Raw genomic sequence first — 21,429 nt, forward strand, 5'->3', positions numbered from 1 at the left:
AGGTTCAGATTGTATCTCCACTATTTAATTTTAAAGCCTCTCCCCATCAGGCTTTGAAGAAATCTTCTCTTTTTTTTTTTTTTTTTTTAAGCAACTGATAACTCTGCTTTAGATCAAAATGTCTTGAGAAAAGCGTATCCTTTGCTACTATTTCCCCAGGATCAGGTAGCACGGGCTCCAAGGTTCAGCATTTCCCGTTGCAGCCGCACGTAGGTGGCTTTCGGGAGCTGTTGTCCCTCTTCCAGCCACACCAGTTGACTTGATTGCGCTGAGCCGGGAGAAATCTTCCAGCGTGCCCGCGCGCTGCTGGAGTTTATTTTGCAGCAACGGCAGGTCCCTTCGCAACTTCCTTGCTCCGTGGCTCCAGTCGTTCCTCGAGTCCGCTTCCTCTGGAAAATTCCACTGACACTGAAGGAAAACTCGTGCCGGCGCTGCTGACGCAATCCTCGCTTTCCTGCAGAAGAAAAAAACCCACCAAAACGGCTTTTAAATCATCAGCGGACTTTGCTCTTTCAGAAAATCGAGCTGGAACTGCCGGCCAAAACAGTAGCCCTGGAGCCAGGCTGACGTCACCGGTGACCAGGGGTGATAAGGTTTGCGTTACCCATAGGAGCCGTGTCCCGCAGGGAGGGGAAGGAAGGAAGCACTTTCCCAGCCAGCTTATTTTCCCCTCTAAGATTAGAAATGCTTCGGTGTCATTTGCATAATACACAAGGAGGAAAACTCCAAGCTGTGCAGCTCTGCTTCCCCCCCCCCCCCACCTCCAAATTCTTGTCAAATTCGGTGACAGGGTTGGTTTGGGAGCCGGAGCTGGCTGACCTACGCTGTGGTTCGCGTTGCCAGCTGGAGCTGCCTTGGTTCCTCCTCTCGTTGCCAAAGCCACGTTCGGCTTCAGTTCTCCGCTTGATTGCTGTAATTAAATTCCAGCCAAATACGCATTAATGTGTTCGTTCTGGAAAATAAAGCATTTAGTTACTTTAAGGTTAAAATGGGCTTCGGAAGTAGCTAAGCTCTGCAGACCTTGCTCGTGCCCTGGTGACGCAGGATGCTGCTCCTCGGGGCTCTGGAAGGAAATTTAAGCTGCTTTTGATCAGTCTGTCTTGTCAGTCTCTTACTGCCTCTAATTTCTTTTTTTTTTTTTTTGAACCTTGTGGCATAGGCTTGCCTAATTGGGGAGTTAAATCTGAAATGTTTGAGAAGTTTCCTAAAAATTGGAACTTGTCGGGATTCACGCAGGTGCTTTGGCAGTGGGTGACTTTTTTGCCAGCCAACCCCTCTCTGTGCTGAAGTGGATTAGATTTGCCTGCAGCGTGGACTGCACCAGCCTGGGTAACTCCTGCTGGGCTGAGGGTGAACTTACATACCGTGGGCCGACCTCATGGCTCAACCACCCTGAAGCAGCCAGGCTGCTTCTCTCCTTCCCTCCTCTCTTTGCCGTGGGTCAGCTCCCGCAGTTGTTCAAAACGCTGACCTCTTGGGGGTTTTTCCCCCCTCTCCGTGTTGAATTAAGGAGCTGCACTGGCACAGAGAGCGCTCCAACAAGCACCAGATCCAGCACAAGATGGGAAGGGAAAAACAACCCAGTCGTAAGAGTGGAAGCGAGGAGGAAGCCTCCACCTTCCCGGGATGAAATACATGGCTCAGCCCCCCCAGCAGCGCAGCACCAGCAGCAGCTATCGTCTTTGGCGTCGCACTGGGCAGGGAGCCACAGGCCGCCTGCCTGCTGCCTTTTCTCCGCAGGCTTTCCGCCGCGAGCCTCGCGTCTGCCTCGGCTTTCATCGGTATCGATCGGTGCCTGTTCCATGGGCTGCGAGCCTCGGAGAGCCTGGTGAAACTCCTCCGGGCTGGAATGGAGATGGTAGTCGGAGGCAGACGGTGAGGATCTTGGCAGCTGCTCCGCATTACTTTCAGTTCTGACTCCTGAATTCCGCTGGAGGAGGCGAGCCAAGCGGCATCAGATACCAGTCCCTCGTGTGAAGTTGAACAAGTTTATTTGGTGATGCTACCTGTTGGGCACGCAGGTAGCTCTTGAGGAAAGGCTTTGAAAATGTCCTGACACGAGCATCGTTTTTCTTTCTTGGCTGTAGTACGGTAACGTATTTACTGCTGAGTCAAAAAGCCAAGGCATATCCAGAAATGAGGCTTTCTGTTGTGGTTTTCCTGGGGAAAAAAAAAAAAACCTTTCCTCCAGAAAGTGACTTCATCGGGAGAGAATTGCATCTAACCAGGTAATAGGTGCGAGTGATGAGATTTGCTTTCGTAGTCATCTTTGCTCCAGGCTGGCGCCCAGGTTGGGGAGTTCAGCGTAAGTGGTGCCCACGTGGTGTTGGGAGCTGAGGTCCAGCTCTCAGGATGTGCTGGGCAAGTTGGGTTTTTTTTTTTCCTGAGAGAGGCAAAGACTAAATTCTGTAGGCGAGTTCTCTCACTGAAAACGATTGCAGGAGAGAGTTGAGCCTGGAGAGAGGGGCAAGAGCGTTCCTTAGTTGTTTGGCTTTCACATTGGTCACCGTGGCTGCTGCAGTGAAAAGCTTCTGAGCAGTCTGTGCGGGTCTTGAGGTGGAACTGCCTCTCTGCCCGCCTGTGCCAGCAGAATATTCCCCCTGCGTCTCCCAAAGCAGGCCGACAGCGCCGTCCCTCAGGAAGGGACATCAGAGTTCTCCTCCGCCTTCCTGCTGATGGTTAACCTGCTGCTTGGTGCGAGGTGTGTAGGCTGTTCCCAGCCTTCTTTTTCTTCCTGCTTTGCCCTTAGTTGTTGTTTGGAAGGTGCTCCAGAGGTGAAGATGGCTTCAAAATGAGTTTGTGCTACATCTGCTGGAACGAGAGCTCGACCCCAGCTACAACTGTTTAGTGTTATCAGAGTATAAATAGTAGGTCCAGTCTATCTCAGCCCCTTGTTCAGAGCCGTGGTCTTCCTCCGTGATTAGATACTCAGATGTCGTTGGGGTTATCATACGGAAAATTAGACCAACTCGCTGCAAATAACACGTGCTGTGTTAAATAGCGTGTGTTGGAGCAGTGCTGGAAAGGGTGATGCTGCTAAATGAAGATGCTGGTGAATAATGCTGAGCCGTAACCCCGCTTGGGACTCTTGCTAGGCAGTCAGCAATTTTCTGGGCTAATACATAAGCGTCCTCCTCTGAGGCTAGCATGAGATTTGGGGGAGAGGTGAAGGTGAAAGAAGAATTTCTCCTCCCATAAGGTTCTGTATATACTGAGCTAGATGTTAAAATTGCTCTAGTTGTATTGGCAAAGATAGGGGAAGAGTAGGACGGTGCCCTGGGCTTTAAACTCAGCGTATAGAAGTTTGGGAGTCAAAGGGGTGAGAGGCTGGAGGAGTTTTAACTGTGGTGAGGCTGGTTTAATAGGAGATGAGACTTCTTTGTGACTAGTGAACCCTTCAAAGGGCAGGACAGGCTGCTAATGAAGAGCTTTAATCATCCTGTTGTCTGTTGAAAAAAGTGTTGCGGCGAGAAGCGCAGGCCGTAGAATTATTGGAAAACTTGGAGGTTGCTTTTTTTATCTCAAAAAGGTCGAGGAAGTTGCGTGGGGAGTGGTTGCTTCGGTCGTGTGACTAATTGGGTGGTACTGGGTGAACCCAGCGATGGAAGGTGCCTTTCCTCCCCCAAATTCTCAGCGCAAGAGGGATCATTATTTCGAGAAAAGGAATAAACGCATCATTGTCCTGGTAATGTGATGAGTGCGATGGACTTTGGAAACCTTTAAGCAAGCACAAACTTTGCCTAAACCCAGGGGAGAAGGTTATGAGCAGGTAATTGAACAGTCCTCTGCAGGTTAGAGTACAGGTGAAGAAAAATCCCAAGTGAAATCATCCGTAGATAAGAGAGATAATAAAGTCTAGGGCGGAAGAAGCTCAGCCTGGAGTACTTAAAAGAACTCCCTGGTAGAGATGCTGAAAAGTTATCACTGAATTGTTTTCACAAGGTTGTGGAGGAGCAGGGAAGCCTGGAGAACCAGAGAAAAAGGGGAAAACTCAACTAGAGCCCTGAAAAGGGAGGGGAGGAGATGGAGCGTACGTAGCCTGGCTCGTCACATCTCCACGATTATCAACAGCAGCAGAGCACGTGCTCGGTGGTGTTTATAAGCACCTAGGGAATAATAAGGTGATAAAGCAGCCCTTACGTTCTGCTTTATGCTCAGCTGATGAGGTAACCGTCCCCTTTGTGAGGGTGAGAGACAGATCAATGTGTCTTGGCGGTGGTAAGGCTTGTGACACAGTCCCACGTGATGCCCTGATAAGGGAACCGTAGGAGAGAGCAATTCAGGCTGAATCTCCGAGTGCCTGCTGGTTGTTCCCAGCCGTTTGCTGTATCGAGACGGCGTTTCAGGTGCACGCTCCAAGTCAGCCCTTAGCCTGGCTGTGTTCAGTATTTTGGTTGCCCTAGGGGCTGCCTACCAGGTTTGGGTTGCTCCAGCTCAAGCACAGGCGTGGGAAGAACCAGGTTTCCCGTTCCGTTCCCTCTTACGTGTGTTGGTGTCCGCTCCTTGGAGGCCAAAGCCGAAATCAGCTGGCAGGTCGCTGCTTGGGCAGCGCGACAAAGCAGTCCCAAAACTTGCAGGTCCTGCTGTGTTGAGGGGCTCGCAGTCACTGATTTACAGAGTGATAGCTGTTCTAACCCTTCATCCCCCCAAAACGATGCTGCAGTGGAGATTTGAGAGCTAGTACTGGTATTGAAGGGTGAACTTCTCAGATCTTTTCCTGGCCCTCTGTTTCTATTAGCCTTCCTCTATAAAAAAAAGTCCCAGGGACTTAACTCCTCTGTTTTCCAGCCGCCAGCCTGAGCCACCAAAGAAGGAGAAGGAGGCAACCACAATTACCACCGCTCAGTCGAAGAGAGCAGACGAATGGAAGGACCCCTGGCGCCGATCCAAGTCCCCCAAGAAGAAGCTGGGGGTCTCTGTCTCTCCCAGCCGCGCGCGTAGGCGCCGAAAAACCTCTGCTTCTTCAGCGTCCGCTTCTGGCTCTTCAAGGTGAGCGGAGGCGAAGAGCACGTCACATCCGAGCCTTGCTGGCGTGGCGGGGAATGTGGCGAGGCGCTCTCCTGTCAGTGGGAGGTGGCGAGATGTCTGGGAAAGCTGTTCAAGACTGGCTGCTCGATGGCAGCTGTGGGTGCTGGGGTGTAGGTAGTGAGGTGGAAGCTAAAGGGGGCACGCAGCGGTGGAGGCTGTGGTGTGATCTGTTGAAGACTTAAGACAGGTCCTTGGAAAAAGTCACTCTTCAGAGAAATTAGGCTGGGAAGCTGTCTGGTAGCTCACCTAGATGAAAACTGACCTTCGTAGGAGCAGAAGGAGCTGGAAGCTGTGAAAATTGGAGCCTCTTCACTCCAGGAGCGCCGGGGGTGGGGGGGATGAGGTGAAGCCCACGCTAGCAAGAGCGTGCTGATGCTGCTGGGGGGAAAAAACTTGGGGTTATGGAGGCTTGACAGAGCCTTAGAGGAGCTTGAAAACCAGTGGTTGCAAGATAAAAAAATGCTTTTCAGAAGGCAGCACCCTGAATCTAGGAGAGTCAAGGCATAAGCTGGATCCATTTGTTTTAAATGCTTGAACTTGAAGCTACTGAAAAGAGAGGGGAAAAGTATCAGTGAGGAATGAGGAACATGCTGAGCTGAAGATAGGGATCTAAAAACCCAAGCCCTCCTGAAGCAGATAGCTTTTCTTGCTGGGATCACTGCACCTGAGATTTTTCTGTTTTCTCGTACCCGTGTGACCCAGCCGACCAGGGTGTTGTCTGGTGAAAAGGCGTAAAATGGTGGGGAAGGAGTTCTCAAAAAGGGATGGAAAGCCATATTAGCTAAAGGAGGGGGAGGCCTATTCAAGGGGGCAAAGGGGGTAGCGACAACAGGATCCTCTTTGAAAGAAAAGGGGGGGATGGAGGAGAGGCCACCGAGGAGAAGGCAGGTCATTTTTTTTGGAGCAGCGTTGGAGAACTTGGGAAGGGCGTACTGGAAACAAGACCTTGGTGTCTGAGGCCTTCTCGAGAGGCGCTGAATTTGATTATTTTTCTTTCAGGTCCTCTTCTCGTTCATCCACCTATTCTGGTTCAGGTTCCTCGCGGTCTCGTTCCAGATCATCATCTTACAGCTCTTACTCTAGTCGCTCGTCAAGACACAGCTCTTTCTCAGGCAGCAGGTCCAGGTAATGGCTCCTTCTCTCTTTGAAAGTAATGGTGCACTCTTTTTTTTTCCCCAAACACTTGCTAACAGCTGCTTCTGCTGCTACTTAAAAGCAAGTAGCCAACTCTTGAAATAAAACATTCGAGCCACTTTCTTGAGGGAAATACAATAGACTGCGAGGCAGCCTGTTGGTTTGGTGGTTGGATGAAGCAGATGTGTCAGCCACCCCCTCCTCGCCCCAGTCCTCCCACCCACGAGTACCGGGCTGCTGTGGCTGGGCTGTTTCCCATGCCTGTGGTGGCTGGGCGGTTGTAGGAGCCTGGCTGAGATGAATGCAGCCCTCGTTTGCATTTTGTGATTGGCAGGAGTTACTGGCATCTCTCTTCTGTTGCACTGGAATTTCTGTTTAAAGAGGCAAATCACATTTCTTTATTAAAGCAGTCCATGCAGTTGTGTCTTGTGATAGTCCTGACACTTCAAAGTAGCAACTCGGTGTCCCAGGCTGATTAAACAGAGGCGTGTTTATTCCTCTGCCACTTCCTTGCCCCTGCAGACAGTTTCCCAAGTCTGGAATACGCATAGTGGGAGAACTGGCTCCCTAGATAGGCACCTCTTCAGAGCTGGAATCGCAGAGATACCCGGAGCGGATCACGCAGCTGGTGGCAGGGCACGGTGTCGCTTTTGGAGAGGTGCTTTCTCCTCGGGAAGGCTCAGGAGGGAGTCGATCCCGACACAAGCACATCCAGAGCAGGCTGTCCTTCCCCCATCCCAGGCTCTGTGCCTCGCAGGACGATTCCAAGCATAGGTGCCAGGCTTTGATGAGCGTGCCTCTCTCCGAAGGTGGGAGGGGGAGGAACACCCAAGTGCCCAACTGTTCTTCAGAAAGCCAGGCCGAGGCGTCTGACCTTGTGAAGTACTAGGCTGCAACAGGGGTACTTCCAGTCTTGGCAGTGGGGTGAATCACTGGGATGCCAGCCTCTGGTGTGCTGCCTAAGTGGCTTCCCTCTCTGGTCAGCCCTGACCTTAGGAAAGAGCTCTTGCCCTTTGATCCTTTGGCTTTGATATACTCCGCTTGATTTTTTTTCTCCTTGCCTTCCAGGAGTTACAGATACCCAGTCAGACCTATTTTTTGGTGTCTGTCTCCCAAGTTGTTTGGTTTTTTTGCTGCTCTTTAAAGGATAAACTGCACTAGGAGTTAAAGGAACACAAAGCAGGTCGAAACAAATCACGCTGAACTCGCCAGTCAAAATCCCACTTACTTTCCTGTAGACATATTCTCCCTAAGGAGAGAATACAGAGAGTACGGAGGAAGCCTCGGGTGTTGGCGTGGGATACCCGAGAGAGGGCCTCCTTGCAGCGGGCCCTGTTTTTTCCTGTTGTTTTCTACTTTTACCACAGAGGTTGGTTTTGTTGAGCAGAGTCTGGACATGAAACCCCAGGGTAAGCTCAACCCCCCAGGGACTAGTTCCTGGGATGCAGTCACTAGCCGAGGGAGGGAGTGGTGGCTGAATGCACCGAAAGCCAGGGAAGCTGTCTGCGGTCCCAGGGACTGAGCCGAGGGCTGTGTCCTTCCTTTCCAGATCACGATCCTTCTCCTCTTCACCCTCTCCTTCTCCAACACCGTCTCCACACAAGCCGCTTGCGAAGGCTAAAGGGGAGTTGTTACCGCCGGCTGGTAAAGGGTAAGGCTTCGCCTCCGCGTCGGTGACACGGTGCAGAAGAGGCTCCAAACACCGGCCTGATTCCTGAGTCAGGCCCTTCTGACCTGGTTGACGGTTTAAGGAAGAAATGGAAGATGCAAAATATGCCCTGCATAGAAGAGCGCTTAGCTTTGCATATTTAATTAAATAATGACACTTTTACTTATTAAATCCAAGTTAAACTGTATCAATATCCTTAAGTATTACTATAGGCATACATGAGTGTTTAAACACATGAGTGATTTACTGTTTAAACATTCTGTGTTTGCAGATGTGTTTATACAGGAGCTAGAAGAACGTTTCATTCATTCCTCTGCTGTAGCTGTTGTTAATGCACAGGCTTAGATGGGGCTGAACCATTTCTTTAGTCTATTTTTAGTGCTGGAGACGGAGTTAGAACAGCACTGTAGCTCTGAAACTGGTCGCCAGCACCCCTGCTCTTTTAAATCCTTGAAGCTCCAATTTCACAAACTCCCGCAATACGTAGTAAATTATGGATACGTTGGAGGGTGACACAACACCGTAGTGATGTCACCTCCTTTAAGATGACCTGCAAATAAATTACACCACGGGAATCCCCCGGAATTCTCAAGAATATTGGACAATCCCCTTTGCCACACTTTTGTACCTTATTGACCTGCTTTTTTTTTGCTTTTTTTTTTCCTTTTCCCTTCTCAACTCAGAGGGTGCAGCCCCTTAGGGACATGCTCTCTGCCCACAGCGATGTCTTTAAACCCTTCTAGTGCACGTGGCAGTGCTGGCTTGGTCACAGGTGCCACCAGCCACCAGCCCAGGGCTTGTTTTGGCTGCACAGCATCGCAGGTGCTTAATCCTGTGTTCTGCAGGGGGTGAAGGCGGATATTTTTAAGCACAAGAGAAGGAATTAACAGCCTCTATTTTTGCGTGCAGGCAGCCGCCTCCTCCCCAGGTAATAGCAGGCATGACCTCAGCGCTGGGGCTGTGGAGCAGTCACCAGCTGTTAGAGCAGAGGCTGGAGTGCTCTGAGCCCAGCAGCGAGCAGCGCTGAGGAGCCAAAGCGAATCCTGGCTCGCCTAGGGGGTGCTGGGTAACGGCCCCAAAACATTGTCCTCTGTGACGGCGCTCTGTTGCCCGGGACCGGTCCGAGGGACGTTGGCACACGCAGGCTCCTTGCCTCCCTGCTAATCCGTGTGAGGGGCAAACGCTCTTTTCCCTCAACGGTGCGGGTTTCGTTCTGCAGCCTGGCTGGCAGACTTGAAGTCGGGGGGTAGGTGTGTTGGATAAAAACGCGCACAATCAAAACGGGTAAAGAAACAGCGATTCCACGCAGTCTGCTTCACTGTTTCGGATGTTTCCCGAATTGGCTGTTGGATAGTAACTCGGGTCTGAAAAAGTGACTCGATTTAGAATACGGGAAGCAGATCCCTTGAGGGGAATCTGTAGTGTGAGTGTGTGTTGGTGGAATAGCCAAAGTCTGTAGCCACGGTAACCATAGCTCTGTAGTACTTAGTCCCCACCAAACACGGGTGCGTTCCGTTGCTTTTGAGAACTGTCTCTGGGCTGCACCTACCGCCTTATGGTCACGCGCGTGAAAATTTTCACTTTTGTAGTGAAAAATCTGTGAAGAAACTAGCCGCCCTTCCAGTCCCTCAGCCGCTCGCTAAAATCACAACAGCTGCACCGGAGCCAGCCAAACCAGGGGATAATCGAGAGGCAAGAAGGAAGGAACGTCAGACAAGGACTCCACCCAGGAGGTAAGAAAGGTGTGGGGTGGAGTGAGGCTTGATCCCCTGGGAGATAGAGCAAATCTTGGGTTTCTCTCGGGAGCACCGACTCCAAGGGCCCTTTGGTACTAAAGGAGAAATCTGTCTCCTGGGGCAGGAGGGAAGCGGGAAGAGAGGGGAAGGGATTTGGGGGTGAATTGTGACTCGCCACGGCAAGTGGCTCGTGTCTCTGAGGGCCGGCTGGGGGGATGAGGTAGGTGGAATACACGAAACGTGCCAACAGGCGGGGTCTGCAGCGCCGAAAAGCGTGGTTGGGAGCTGCTGGTGCTGGAGGGCCCAGAGGAAGGAAGCAGGCGGTGCGTTTGGTCCGGAGAGCAGTCGTGACGTGTTGGAAGGTCAAGTTGGATGACGATGGCTTTGGGCACTGTTTACTCCGAGCACGTGCCGGTCTGCGGGCAGCGTTGCTTCGGTGTGGTCCCAGGAGCTGGTTCGTCAGCCTCCGCTGCTTTCACTGTCCCCGGTACACGACTTGCTGGCTCCCCTGCTCTACTTTCCCTTCCTGGCTTCATCCTGCGCGACCAGTTTGAATGTTTCAAGGGACTTGTTCCGTCTGTCCTCTTAACTGTTCCTGTGGCCTCTTTGTCCTCCCTTTGCACCCGAAAGCAGAGAGGCTTCTGATGGCTTTCAAAAGAGGAGCTCCTGTCCGTGTGCAGTACAGCTTACCGTGGTACTGCGTTTGAAAGTGTTGCAGGAGAAATGCGGGTAGCGCTGCCTGCTCTTGGAGGGACACGGAGCCAGCTGAACCCAGCTGAAAACTCGTCGTGCCTCCTCCTCACCTTGGGAGTTTTGGAACGGGCAGCACGGTGCCTGTCTCTAGTGCTATGGAAGCAGTAGTTTGGTGCCCAAGAAATGTATTTATTAGGAAGGGTTGTTCGATGAGCGCACAAGGAGACTGAGACTGTCCTGTGCCCGCAGTAAGACGTATGTGGCTTTCTTGGATCGTTGGATGATGCTTTTTGTCAGGGTGTTTTGAAGATGGCTGTAAGTCCGTTTTCCCTTCTGGTTTTCCGAAGCATCCCGAGTCAGTTCTTCATTTTGCCTGGGATTACATCTCACATTTCTTCCCAGTAGCTAAAGAAAAGGCCTGGGCTGAGCAATTGTGACTCCATCAGGGAAAACGGATCACGACCGTTTCTTTTCCCTAGAAACTCCATCAGTTCTAACTTCCATTTCACTCACTTTAACTCGTTAATAATAATCTTGCATGTCTTTAGTCACCTTCCCTTATTCTTTATTCCAGCTTTTGGGGTTTTTTTCATGCTTATACCCCCAGAAGCCCCGCTGCCCTGCTGTGCAGATGACAAACCAGCTCTATTTACGTTAGCACCAGTCACAAGCCCTGTGGATGGTTATTTGTATGGCCTGAAATACCAGTTAGTCCCACTGCGTTACACGGCGAGCAGTTTTCCTCTGTAGGAAGCATTTGCTCCCAGAATCAGTTTGGGATTAAGGTGCTTTAGCTCATTCTTTGCCTGGCGCTCGTTAGTGTTACTCAGCCTTGCGTAAAACACCCACTGGTCAGAAAACAGACGCTTCCTCGGGGCTGGGAACCGCAGGGTTGAGGAGAACATCTGCCACGATGCCGTTAGCAGAGCCGCCGGTCTTGTGTACGCTCCAGGACGCCAGCACCACGCTCCAAGTGTCCCTAAACGCTTCCTTCTAACCCCGTTTTGCGGCGAGGTGAGGATGTTGGTTGCTGTCTTGCAGGCGGACTATCAGCGGCAGCATCAGCGGCAGCGCCAGCAGCTACAGCGGTTCCAGTTCCCGATCCAGGTCCTTGTCTCGGTCTCTCTCCAGATCTCATTCCAGATCATCGTCTGCCTCAGTCTCCCACTCTCCGTCGGGGTCCAGGAAATCCAGGTACAGCCTCGACCCTTCGTAACCTTTACTTGAAGTAGGAGATGTTTATAACTGGGCTTAACTGCGGTGGTTTCTCGTGGCGAAAAGCTCTCTCTAGCTTCAAGTAGCAGAAGCTGTAGGGAACCAGGACGTGAAACAAGATGGTTTCTTTGTGTGGAGTCCTGAAACACAACGGTAGCACGATGTTGATAGTGTCCTTGTGGCTTATTCAAGGAAATAATCTGTCATGTGTGCCAAATTGCCCGTCTTTACCTAAATTATGACCAGAACATCTCCTTATGGCCAGGCTGATCCCACACCTGAGTTTATTTACAAGTTAACCGTTTCAGGCTACGGTGCTTTGTTCTTCTAAACCTCTACTACCTCTGGTTACGGGATGTCCTCAGGGAAGATGCTTGGCCTGTCAGGAGAGTAGGTCAGAAAATACCTAAAGGGCCCAGCTAATGATATTTTGACTTTGCCAGCAAAGTTGCATGGCCCGTTCCCTTTGTGTTTAGCCCCAAGTGAATAGTTATATGGCTGTTAGTCTGTGGGATTTGTCAACAGCTACCTCCCGCCAGTAAAGAGTCACGAAATAAACCTCTTTCAAGTCCTTCCTTTGGGTTTTTTGGCATCTCTTCACACACAGGAATCCCTGAAACCTCCCAGGCAGCCTTGAAACAGGATTCCCTGCGATAGCGATTTCAAAGTGGACCGATAGTGTAAAAACTAGTGGATTAAGTCGGGCTTGGCTCTGCCCAGTGGTCATTCGCCCATCTGAACTCCGGAGAAACGCCAGGATTCCGCATCCTCATTATTTTACGGAAATACAAACTTGTTTACCACATGCTTGTCGCATTCATCAGATCAGGCAGGGCTGATGCAAGAGGTTCAGAGAGCGCTTGGGCGCGCTGGCTCCGCGCTGCTCCGCCGTACGGGGCTTGAAGATGGGGGGGGAAACTTGCTTGTGGAGCACTTGCTGCTCTTACAGGTGTGTTGGGAAAGGGGGGAAACCCCGAAAATACAGTGTGTGCCCAAACCAGGTTTGTTGTCACAGCCTTGTAGCCAGGAGCTTTCCTGGAGGAGGAGTTTGTCGTCGCAACAGTCCGCGCGACCTTCTCAAAACTCGGCTCCCTCGGGGTGCCAGCGGGTAGAGGCTTTGCAGCCCGTTCCGTCACGCGCGAGCCAGCTGCCAGCTTGGACCTCGCTGGCGGGGGGCAGTTGGTGGAGCGCCGCAGTCGGTGTGGCCTGCAGAACCTGCTGGAGAGGCTGCCTAAATATTCCTGGAGTTGGGCCCAGCGGCTGCGGTGCCGGCTGGTTTTCCCAGGAGTTTGGGGGGTTTTTGGAGCCGCTTCGGTACGGCGAAGCTGCGGCGGTGGCGTGCCCCTGCGGGGAAGTCTGGTGCGTAGCCCTGTGTTTGTCTGATACGTTTCTAAGTAGAAAGTCTTCCTTGATGTGATGGTTGTCTGACGTTTTTTGACGTCGTGAATCCATCAGGAGATAGCCATCTGCCAGGCACTGTTAGGAGAGAGCCGTCTTCTAGGCATCTTCCCTGTCGTTGTCAGTCGTGACAGCATGTGCAGCCTCAAAACGGGCAGCTGGGCTCTCCTGCGCCCTGGGGAGCTGGGCAGGAGCTGTAGGGCTCCAGGGCTTTTAAAGCCTCCGTGAATAAATGTGCCAAACACCACCACACTGCCAGGGAACCCTTGACCTGAGCCGTAACACTGACCCGTACGTGATAGCACACACCCTGCTTTCCCTTTTTGTTTACCTGGGGAAACAGGGACCTGTTTACACGTTGCCTTAACAAACAGGACTTGCATCTAACGTGGTTGGGAATTTTTTTCATGTCACCTGCACCCCGGGAGACACACGGCCTTTGTCTCTTCCCGGTCACCGCCTGCCTTGGCAGCTTTCTGGCATCCCGGCCAAGCAGGGGAAGGGAAACAAAGGTGTCTTGCCTCACCACCGCCTGGTTCTCGTGGCGTTCGTGACGGTAACAGGCTGTTGGCTCTTTCCAGGTCCCTGAGCGTGAGCAGCGTTTCTTCTGTCTCTAGTGCCTCCTCCAGCAGCAGCTCCGTACGCAGCGCCGACTCCGAAGACATGTACGCGGACTTGGCCAGTCCCGTGTCCTCAGCCAGCTCCCGATCGCCCACCCCAGCGCAGCAGAAGAAAGGTAGAGGTACCTGGTTGGGTATTTTCTTCTCTCGGGGGGGGGGGGGTCCTGGGCAAAGAAGGGGGGAGCTGAGGTCTTGCGTACAGCTTGCCTCGGCGGTGCTGTGGGCTCCAGGAAGATGGTTGAGCAGAGGCTGACGTTTGTGGGCCTGAGGCTTTACTTGAGGAGGGTGAGACCGTGGAGAAGGCAGGCTGTGGAGCACACACATTCACATCCTTCCATCCATGTGGCTTTGGCTGTCAAGAGGCCTTTTCCTGCCTGGGAGTCCTGCCTGATGCCCCCTCCGTGTCTTACCTTCTTCGCTTTCACCCTTGCGAAGTGGTGCCACATCTTCTGGACAGCTCCAGTGTCGTGTTGCTCTTCCTCTGTTCTTTTTAGACCGGAGCAGAGTCGGCAGCAAGAGCCTTTTGTTCTTTGTCTTTTTACGTTAAGTGTCCTCTCTGCGGGAATTCTGGTTTCCCGACTCTTTTAACCTCGGGGCCACGTGCTGCGCGAACTGGGGTGGGCTTTCCCAGTCCCCGGATCCTCTTGCCGAAGGGGAGGGCAGGCGAAAGGAACCAGTCACAGGTCACCGCTACAGCTGGGCTCTGGTTTCCACAGGAAAGTCAAAAAAAGAAGACAGCACTAAAGAAGAGAAGCGAAAACGGGACGTGCCCGCTCCGCACCTGAAATCGGCCAAGCCCGCCCAGGGGAGCAAATCGCAGCAGCTCCTCCAGACCCAGCAGCCCTCAGCCCCCCAGGCTCAGCAAGGGGGCTTCAGCGCTCACAAAGAGATCAAACTGACGCTCCTGAACAAGGTGAGGGCTCTTCCCTCCCCGCGAGGGGGACCGAGGAGAGGAGGGGATGGATACGGGGGGCTCGGGGCTGGCGGGAAGGGGAGCTCCGGGCTCGGGGCTGGCGGGACGAGCTCAGCCGCGTAGGCCCGCAGCTGGGACGGCAGGGCGGCCAACAGAACCAGTCTGGCAGCCCCACACCCTGCGGTGGCTGGAGTTTGGGACGGTGTTGGCGGCTCCCCTGAGGCACATTCCTGCCGCAGCTTCAAGGCCTCGTCGTCCCCCCCACCCGCTGGCTCGAAGGCCGCAGCCGGGGCGCAGGCGTTGGCGCGGTCCCGCGGGCGCCGGGGGCTTTGCCCGCTCAAAGCAGGGTCCCCCCACGCTTCCAAACCGGCTCCCCTCCCGCTGCCCGAACTGCTGGCGACTCGCTAACCGACTCGGGAGGGAAAAGCAGCGATGGCCTCCCCCTCTCTGGGGTGCCTGCCGCCGGCCGCGCTTTCGGCGGGGCCGCCTGGCCCTTTCCCCTTCACGACGGAGCCCCATGCCCCAGTTCGGTGCCTCCGGCCGAGATGGCGATCCCAGACCGCGTGGGAGAGTTCGGCCTCGTGGGGTTTTGTGCCGGAGCCGGGTGACGGCCCCAGTCACGTGGGCAGCTTCCTGGTTTGGAGGCGTTAATGTCATTTTTTTTTTTTTCTTCTTCCCCTGACAGTCCAAATTCCCCGTTGCAGTCTGAGGCCACAGTTTTCTCTACTTCCCTGTGCTATGACGTGTGAGGCGCCTTTATCGAGGCTGTGAAGCATGCTCCGTGGGGAGGAGTGTGCAATTACACATAACGACATGGTCAGATCCTGGAAGAAGGCGCGGCTCCACACGCCCCCTTGGCATTTGCTATCCTTGGTGCTGCTGCTGGGGCGGGGGAGAAAAAAAAAAAAACCTCTACAAAAATGCTGCTGTTTTCCTCTTTTTGACAATTCTGAAAATAGCTCAGCGCCAGAGGAGGCTTTGCTTACAGTGAGAGGGGAATTACATGGTGCCAGGGATGGTTGGTCCTGGTGTACAGCAAGAGCTTAATAAGAGATGAGCTCGCGTGAGCGAGGCAGCACGTCACGGGAAATATCTCTGCCCGCTTCCCTCCCCAGAGGGAAGTGGCTGCTCAGCTCCTTTGTCTGTTTTAATTCCATTTTTAGGCAGCTGACAAAGGAAGCAGGAAGAGATACGAGCCGGCAGACAAAGACAGGCCGACCTCTCCTCCAGCCAAACGGGCGAACCTGTCGCCTGACAGAGGTGAGACGTCAACCGTCCCAGGGACTCCTGGCCTGGCTGGGTTCCTGCTCTGCCGCTCGAGGCAGTGCTAGCAGCAGCTGGCTTGGGAAAGTCTCTGCTGCGAGAGTCCGCTCGCTGGGGAGGTGAATCGCAGGCATGTGTCCTTCCGAAACCTCAGCGGGTGCGATGGCCCCCCCCGGTAAGGCGGGCGGATGAGCCGTCCTGCTGCGGGGGGAAAAAAAAAAACCCCACGGTGGAGGGTGAGACGCTCCGGTGTGTGAAGTAAGCGAGGTGAGGTCAGCCCCCTGGGCAGGCCAAACCCAGCCTTGCCTAGCTGTCCTGCGGCGCACGTGGCGAGGCCCTTGGCTCCACGATGTCTGTGCAAGCCCGCGGCCGAACGAAAAGGAAGCCCTCGCTTGGAGGGCGGCGGCGCGCTCGCCTCCGCTCTGGGTCCGCGTCCATCCCGCGGCGGCCTCCTGTTCGCCAGCCGTGTCGCTGGATGTGGAAGTCACAGGGTGTTTTTTTTCCCTTGATCCCAGGGTCTTCCTTACCTCCTGTTTCAGTGCATCACGACCGAATTCAGGAAGGCTCGGGGCAGTGCTTAGAAAGGGAGCGCGGGCTGCCAAGGCTCTGGGATTGGGTGCAATCGTTGGCTGGGTCACCCGTCCCGCGAAATGAGGCGATTTCCCCACTGGTGTGTGACACAATCCCATCTCTGCCCCGTGTGTTTAGAAAGACAGAGGCTTTCCAAGTGCTCTCCTGCATCTGGAGCCTCAGCAGCAGCGTGAGCACCTCTTGAGGCGTGTCGAGAGAGAGACCGCAATGCCACCCTCCAGCCGTGGCTGTCACCGCTCAAAAACAAAGAGGGGGAGTCGTCAGCCAGAGCTGCCTGGTTTTGACGTGCAAGCCGGCGCTGGCACGTGATGTTGTTTTCCCTGTTGTCTCGGCTGTAGGTGTATCTTGTTGACTCTGGGTGCCAGCCAGAAAAAAGGTTCTGTGCTAATAGCCTGGTTGCATTCGACTCCTGCAAAGGCAGCGTTGGAAGGGGCTGGGTGAGGTTGAAGTTCACTGGGATCTAGTTCACCGCTGCTGCTGGGCTGCGGACAAGTGACTGGGCCAACCTAGCAAACTGTGCTGGTTTTGTCGATACGTAGGTGGTGTTATGTACTTTTATTTGTTGTCTCCACGTTAAGAAACGTTTTTAAGCCGTAGCAAATGGGACTCGAGCCCCGAAGGCGGCTCGGCCTCCCCTCCCGGTGGCAAGCGTACCCTCGACTGAGTTGGGACCGAGCAAGAGGCACGCTCTGGTCTCCCAGCACAAAGCTGGTCGGGGTTTGTGCCCCGAGTCTCGCTTCCCTGTCCCGTCACCTCGCCGTGATCAGGCCTGCAGCCGTAGCTGCGCCTCTCTGCGCGCTGGGACAGCGGTGGTTGGCAAACCCGCCGCGGCAAAGCTGGGCGAACGCTGCTGCGGGAACCCGGCGAGCCTCCCACCACCGGGGAGTCCCCACAGCCGCTCCGTCCGAGCGGGCTGTGACGGTTCAGTCGCACAGGAGGGGTGCTGCGGTGGACTGGCCCAAGTTGGCTCCAAAAGCAGCAGGGCTGCACTAGCCCAGCACTCTTTGGGCCAATACACCCTGGTACCTGGCCAGCTCGGGCGCTGCCGTGCCCGTGGCTCACAAACTGGGGGGGGATAACGGAGCACCGACTCGGTCTGCGAGGGCCAGCCCTGCCCCGTGGGTTTGCCAGCACAGCACCAGCTCCTGTGTGGCTCCTCCACCAGCCCAAGGGCGAGGAGAGGGCCGGCGTGGCTCCCCACGGGTGAGGTTTTGTACAGCTGACCGTGGGGCACAGCCTGGACGAGCTTTTCTGCTCCCCCTGAAGACGGGGGCGCAACAGTAGGTGCCTTTTTGGGCTGCTGCCGGACTTGGCCTGTGGCTGGCAAGATGTGGTCGGTCTGGAGAGAGCCTCCTGAGATGGCGGGCAGGGCAGCGACCCAACGGAGGTGAGCAAGAACATCTCGCCTTCTCTTTTCCCCGTAGGCTCTCGTGACAGGAAGGCAACTGGGAGACTCTCTTCACCCAAGCAAGAGCGACAGAGGGGCCAGAACCCGAAACCTTCTCCTGCGCAGACAGACAGGTCAGTGCCCGCTTGTTCTCGTGGGTTTCTCGTGGGCCAGGCCGGGGCAGCATCCCTCCTCTCGGGGGCAGCTCCGAGGCTCTCTGGCCGTAGTTTCCAGTTGCCATGGAGGCAGAGCAAGAGGAAGGACGCGAAGCTCCCTGGGCGGGAGCCAGAGGCGCTCGGGGCTTCACGCGGAAGGCACCGGTTGAGCCGTTCCAGCTCAGAAACGAGCAGGAGCCTGGGGGTTTGCTTGAGGTCAGTCCCAGCAAGAGGAGCCAACTGGGTTAGGTGCAAGCTGGGTCATGCCAGCGCCTCTGCCTCTCGCTGGCAGTGCTAGTGAGAAGAGAAAGCCCGAGCCCTTCGCCCTGCTGCCGAGCTCCTCCTGCCTCTGGTGCCCCATTCCCTCGCTGTCGCAGCCCTGGCATCCCCTCGGCTGCTCCTTTTGCTGCTGTGAGGTGTTAAAACGTGGGCTCAAACGGTGACCGGCCCTGGCTTTGCGCTTTTTCCGTCCCCTCCGGTGACAGGCGACCAGCTCACGGCTCGATTTCTTGGCTGCTGCGCTGGGAATATCCTGTTGCAGAACTGGATGCGTGGCTCCAGGGGCCTTGGGCTGCGCTCGGCTCCGGAGCCCTTTGGCTAAAGGGTTGTGGAGCACCTTCTGCAGCACACCCAAGGCTTCCTCGGCCCTCCTTGCCCCTAGCCAGCCGGCGCTGCTTTGCATTTCTCCAGTGCCATCTCTCTGAGGAGCCCTGTCCTGCACCCCTGTGTTCCTTGGCCACCGGGACTCGTGTCATCCCCTCTCCCCAGCCTGGGCCACGAGCCAGCCTCAACTTCTGTGCGTCAGGCTCTTCCCAACCCAAAACCTGGCCCCAGCTGCCGCAGCCCTGTCCTTCAGGCCCTGAGGTCCTGGTTTTTCCTAGCAGTGAAGAGGAACCTCAGCCTTCCCAGGCCGGCGGTGGTGGCCGCATCCTTGTTTCTTGACCCTCTTCTGCCTCCCAGGGTGGCGGGTGTCACCCTTGCCCTGTGCCCCCACCGGGGGGCGGGGGGGGTTAAGGACACGTTGGGTTTCTCTAGGGCAGCCAGACAGCAGGGCCGTGTCCTGTTCTGAACTCCTGGGGACCGGCCGGCCCGTGGCTCGCGCCGCCCCGCTCCTCTTTTAAGCGTGGTACGGAAGGGCGCCAACAGCTTGGGGACGGTGACTCCTGGCGCTGCCACCGGCAGCCGTGACACGGGCTTTCCCCGGGGCTCCGAGTCCCTCGGGAAGAGCTGCCCGAGGCTCAGACCGCCCTGCAAACCCCCGGTGCCACCCGCCTTTGCGGCCCCGTCCCCTTCATCCCGCTCTAAGGGCAAGCGGTGACCTGCGGTGGGAAGAGCCCCAGTCCCAGCTTGTCCCCAGTCCCAGCTTGTCCCCAGTCCCAGCTTGTCCCCAGTCCCAGCTTGTCCCCCGTCCTGGGGACTGGTGGCTCCCGGCCTCGTTCAGGGGAAGGAGCTTTGCTCCTGCGGCAGAGCGGCCGTGGAGCAGAACCAGAGCCCGGCGCTGGGTGTGGGTGACCTCCCGCAGCTGCCCGATCCCCAGGGACATCCCAGGGCCAGGACTTGTTGGGATTGGAGACCGTGGGGACGCTGCGGGGCTGCTCTCTCCTCTGCTTGTGCCTCTGCCAGCTCCCTCCCTTCCCCATGCGCAGCCCCCAGGGAGCTGCCGGCGCTGAGAGTGATCCCGGCGCAGACGCCGATGGGTTTGGTTCGGTTGTGGCGCCGGCGACCCCCCCTTTCACCCCCCTCTCGCCCCCCTCTCACCCTCCTCTCTCCTCTCTCGCCCTGCCAGGAAACGCCAGCTCTCGCCTCAGTCCAAGAGCTCCAGCAAAGTCACGAGCGTCCCGGGCAAAGCCTCCGAACCGGGCACGGCGGGGGCCAAGGCGGGCAAATCCAGCACCCTGTCGCGACGGGAGGAGCTCCTGAAGCAGCTCAAGGCCGTGGAAGACGCCATCGCTCGCAAGCGGGCGAAAATCCCGGGGAAAGTATAGTGGGGCCGTGGGGGGAGCCCCGCTCTGCCCCTTTAGTGACTGTTCGTGTTTTTATAAATAGTGTAAAAGCGGCCACTTTGGGATTTTGCAGTTCTGTCTTATTTTGGCTGCGATTCTTTTTAAAAAAACAAACAAACAAAAACAAAACCACACACACACAAAAAAAAAAAAAAAAAAAAAGAAAGGAAAAAAAAAAAATATAAACCAAACCAACCAACCCCCAACCCAGCCCCCCTGGGAAGTTTTGTCAGCTGAACTTGCCTCGCTCCGGCTCCCCCAGGGCGAGCGGGGCCAGCCCCTGGCTGCGCCGGTTCCTTGTAAATGATGCACAGAGGACTCCAGCCCCCCCCGCCCCCCCCTCCTCGGCTGCTCTCCCTCTCCCCTCTCTTTCTCTCTGCCCTCTCCTCTTTGCTAGCCTTGAGTTGTATTCTCCTAGTTAGCCCTGCTGTGTGTTGAGTGTCTTCAGCAATGCAGTTCTCTATACTGTGTACCGAGAGAGCCGAAAACTGCTGTGAACTGCTGGCAACATCACCTTCTCCTCCCCCCTGCCCCCGCCCCCCCCCCCCCGCCCTCCTCCCCCAGGAACAAAAAATATATATATATTCTTGACTAAAGTCTGATTGGGAAAACGACCTGTCTTTTATTTTCACCATCGGCTTGTTTTAGTTGATTTAAAAGGAGCCCTGCAGGTGTTGTGGGGATGTCTGTCAAACAAGGAGGGTCCTTTTTCCTTTTTTTTTTTCTTTTTTTTTTCTTTTTTTTTTTTTTTTTTTTTTTTGAGGGATCTCCCTGAAATAAAGTATTTTGATAACCACTTCTTCCTTTCTCTCCTCTGCATCCTCTCTCCCTTCCCTGCCCCGTCTCTGAGGGGTGTAGTTTATTTTTCTTGTGCCCCTGTTGCCGCCGCCACAAGCAGAGCTGGAAGAGCTGCCACCCCCCCTGGGGGAGCACCGAGCCCCCCTGTCATACCCCCCCCCCCCCCCCCAAGTGCTATGGGGTCTCGCAGCCTGCAGCCCACCCCACCCTGCTCCTTGCACCCAGTGTTAAACCAGTATCCTACTGGTGTTAAATGCTACTGATGGGGCGGGGGGGGGCTCTGCGGCTGCTGCCTTCACCCAGCACAACTTTGGGGGGGGCCCTCTGGGCAGCCCTTTTGGGGGGGGGTGATGGGGGGGCTCCCTGCTCCCCCCCTCGCATCCTGCTGCGGGGGGCTCTGCCTGCCTTCTCCCTGCCTGCTTGGGGGGGGCGGGACACCCCGCTGAAATGGGCGCGAACCCCATCGTACCCAGTAAACCACCAAAGCGAGGCTGGGCCTGATCCTGCACCTGCTTTCCCACCCCAGTACTGTGTCTTCCTGCTCTACTGGGACCACTGGGCTGCTCGGGAGCCAGCACCCGAGCCCTGTACCCCGAATCCTTCCCCTGCACCCCAAAAGGGGGGCCGTGGTCGGAGCTAGGGAGCATCCTGCTGGCTCTGCAGCGGGATGGGGCGCAAGGAGGGAGGCTCGAAGGATGCGATGGAAATAAAATAACCCCCCCTCCCCTCATCCCCAAACCAGCTCCTCGGGTCCCACCGCATCCTCCCCGCTCAGCCCCATCCTCCTCGCTTTGCCCACCGCCGGCCATCCCTCGATGCCGGCCCC

The 21,429-nt window shown here is 55.4% G+C and overlaps 1 protein-coding gene across 8 annotated transcripts in view; it reads left to right on the forward strand.

Moving 5' to 3' along the window:
• The window catches only part of ZC3H18 (zinc finger CCCH-type containing 18), a 39,527-nt gene extending 19,667 nt beyond the window's left edge, over window positions 1–19,860 (forward strand). For 3 of the 8 annotated variants that reach the window (XM_086468928.1, XM_086468929.1, XM_086468925.1), the window contains 10 exons: window positions 4,789–4,989; window positions 6,028–6,153; window positions 7,712–7,813; window positions 9,421–9,564; window positions 11,302–11,454; window positions 13,455–13,609; window positions 14,210–14,406; window positions 15,570–15,666; window positions 17,685–17,781; window positions 19,589–19,860. In XM_086468928.1, coding sequence (XP_086325054.1) covers window positions 4,789–4,989; window positions 6,028–6,153; window positions 7,712–7,813; window positions 9,421–9,564; window positions 11,302–11,454; window positions 13,455–13,609; window positions 14,210–14,406; window positions 15,570–15,666; window positions 17,685–17,781; window positions 19,589–19,787 — 1,471 coding nt within the window. In that variant the 3' untranslated portion in view covers window positions 19,788–19,860. Of the gene's footprint in view, window positions 1–4,788; window positions 4,990–6,027; window positions 6,154–7,711; window positions 7,814–9,420; window positions 9,565–11,301; window positions 11,455–13,454; window positions 13,616–14,209; window positions 14,407–15,091; window positions 15,128–15,569; window positions 15,667–17,541; window positions 17,545–17,684; window positions 17,782–19,588 lie in introns of those variants that run through there. The other 5 variants (XM_086468924.1, XM_086468927.1, XM_086468932.1 and 2 more) reach the window with 4 other exon arrangements.
• Window positions 19,861–21,429: the final 1,569 nt, after the last annotated feature.

This window comes from Leptosomus discolor, chromosome 8, assembly GCF_034619465.1.
Source record: "Leptosomus discolor isolate bLepDis1 chromosome 8, bLepDis1.hap2, whole genome shotgun sequence".
Taxonomy (NCBI): domain Eukaryota; kingdom Metazoa; phylum Chordata; class Aves; order Leptosomiformes; family Leptosomidae; genus Leptosomus; species Leptosomus discolor.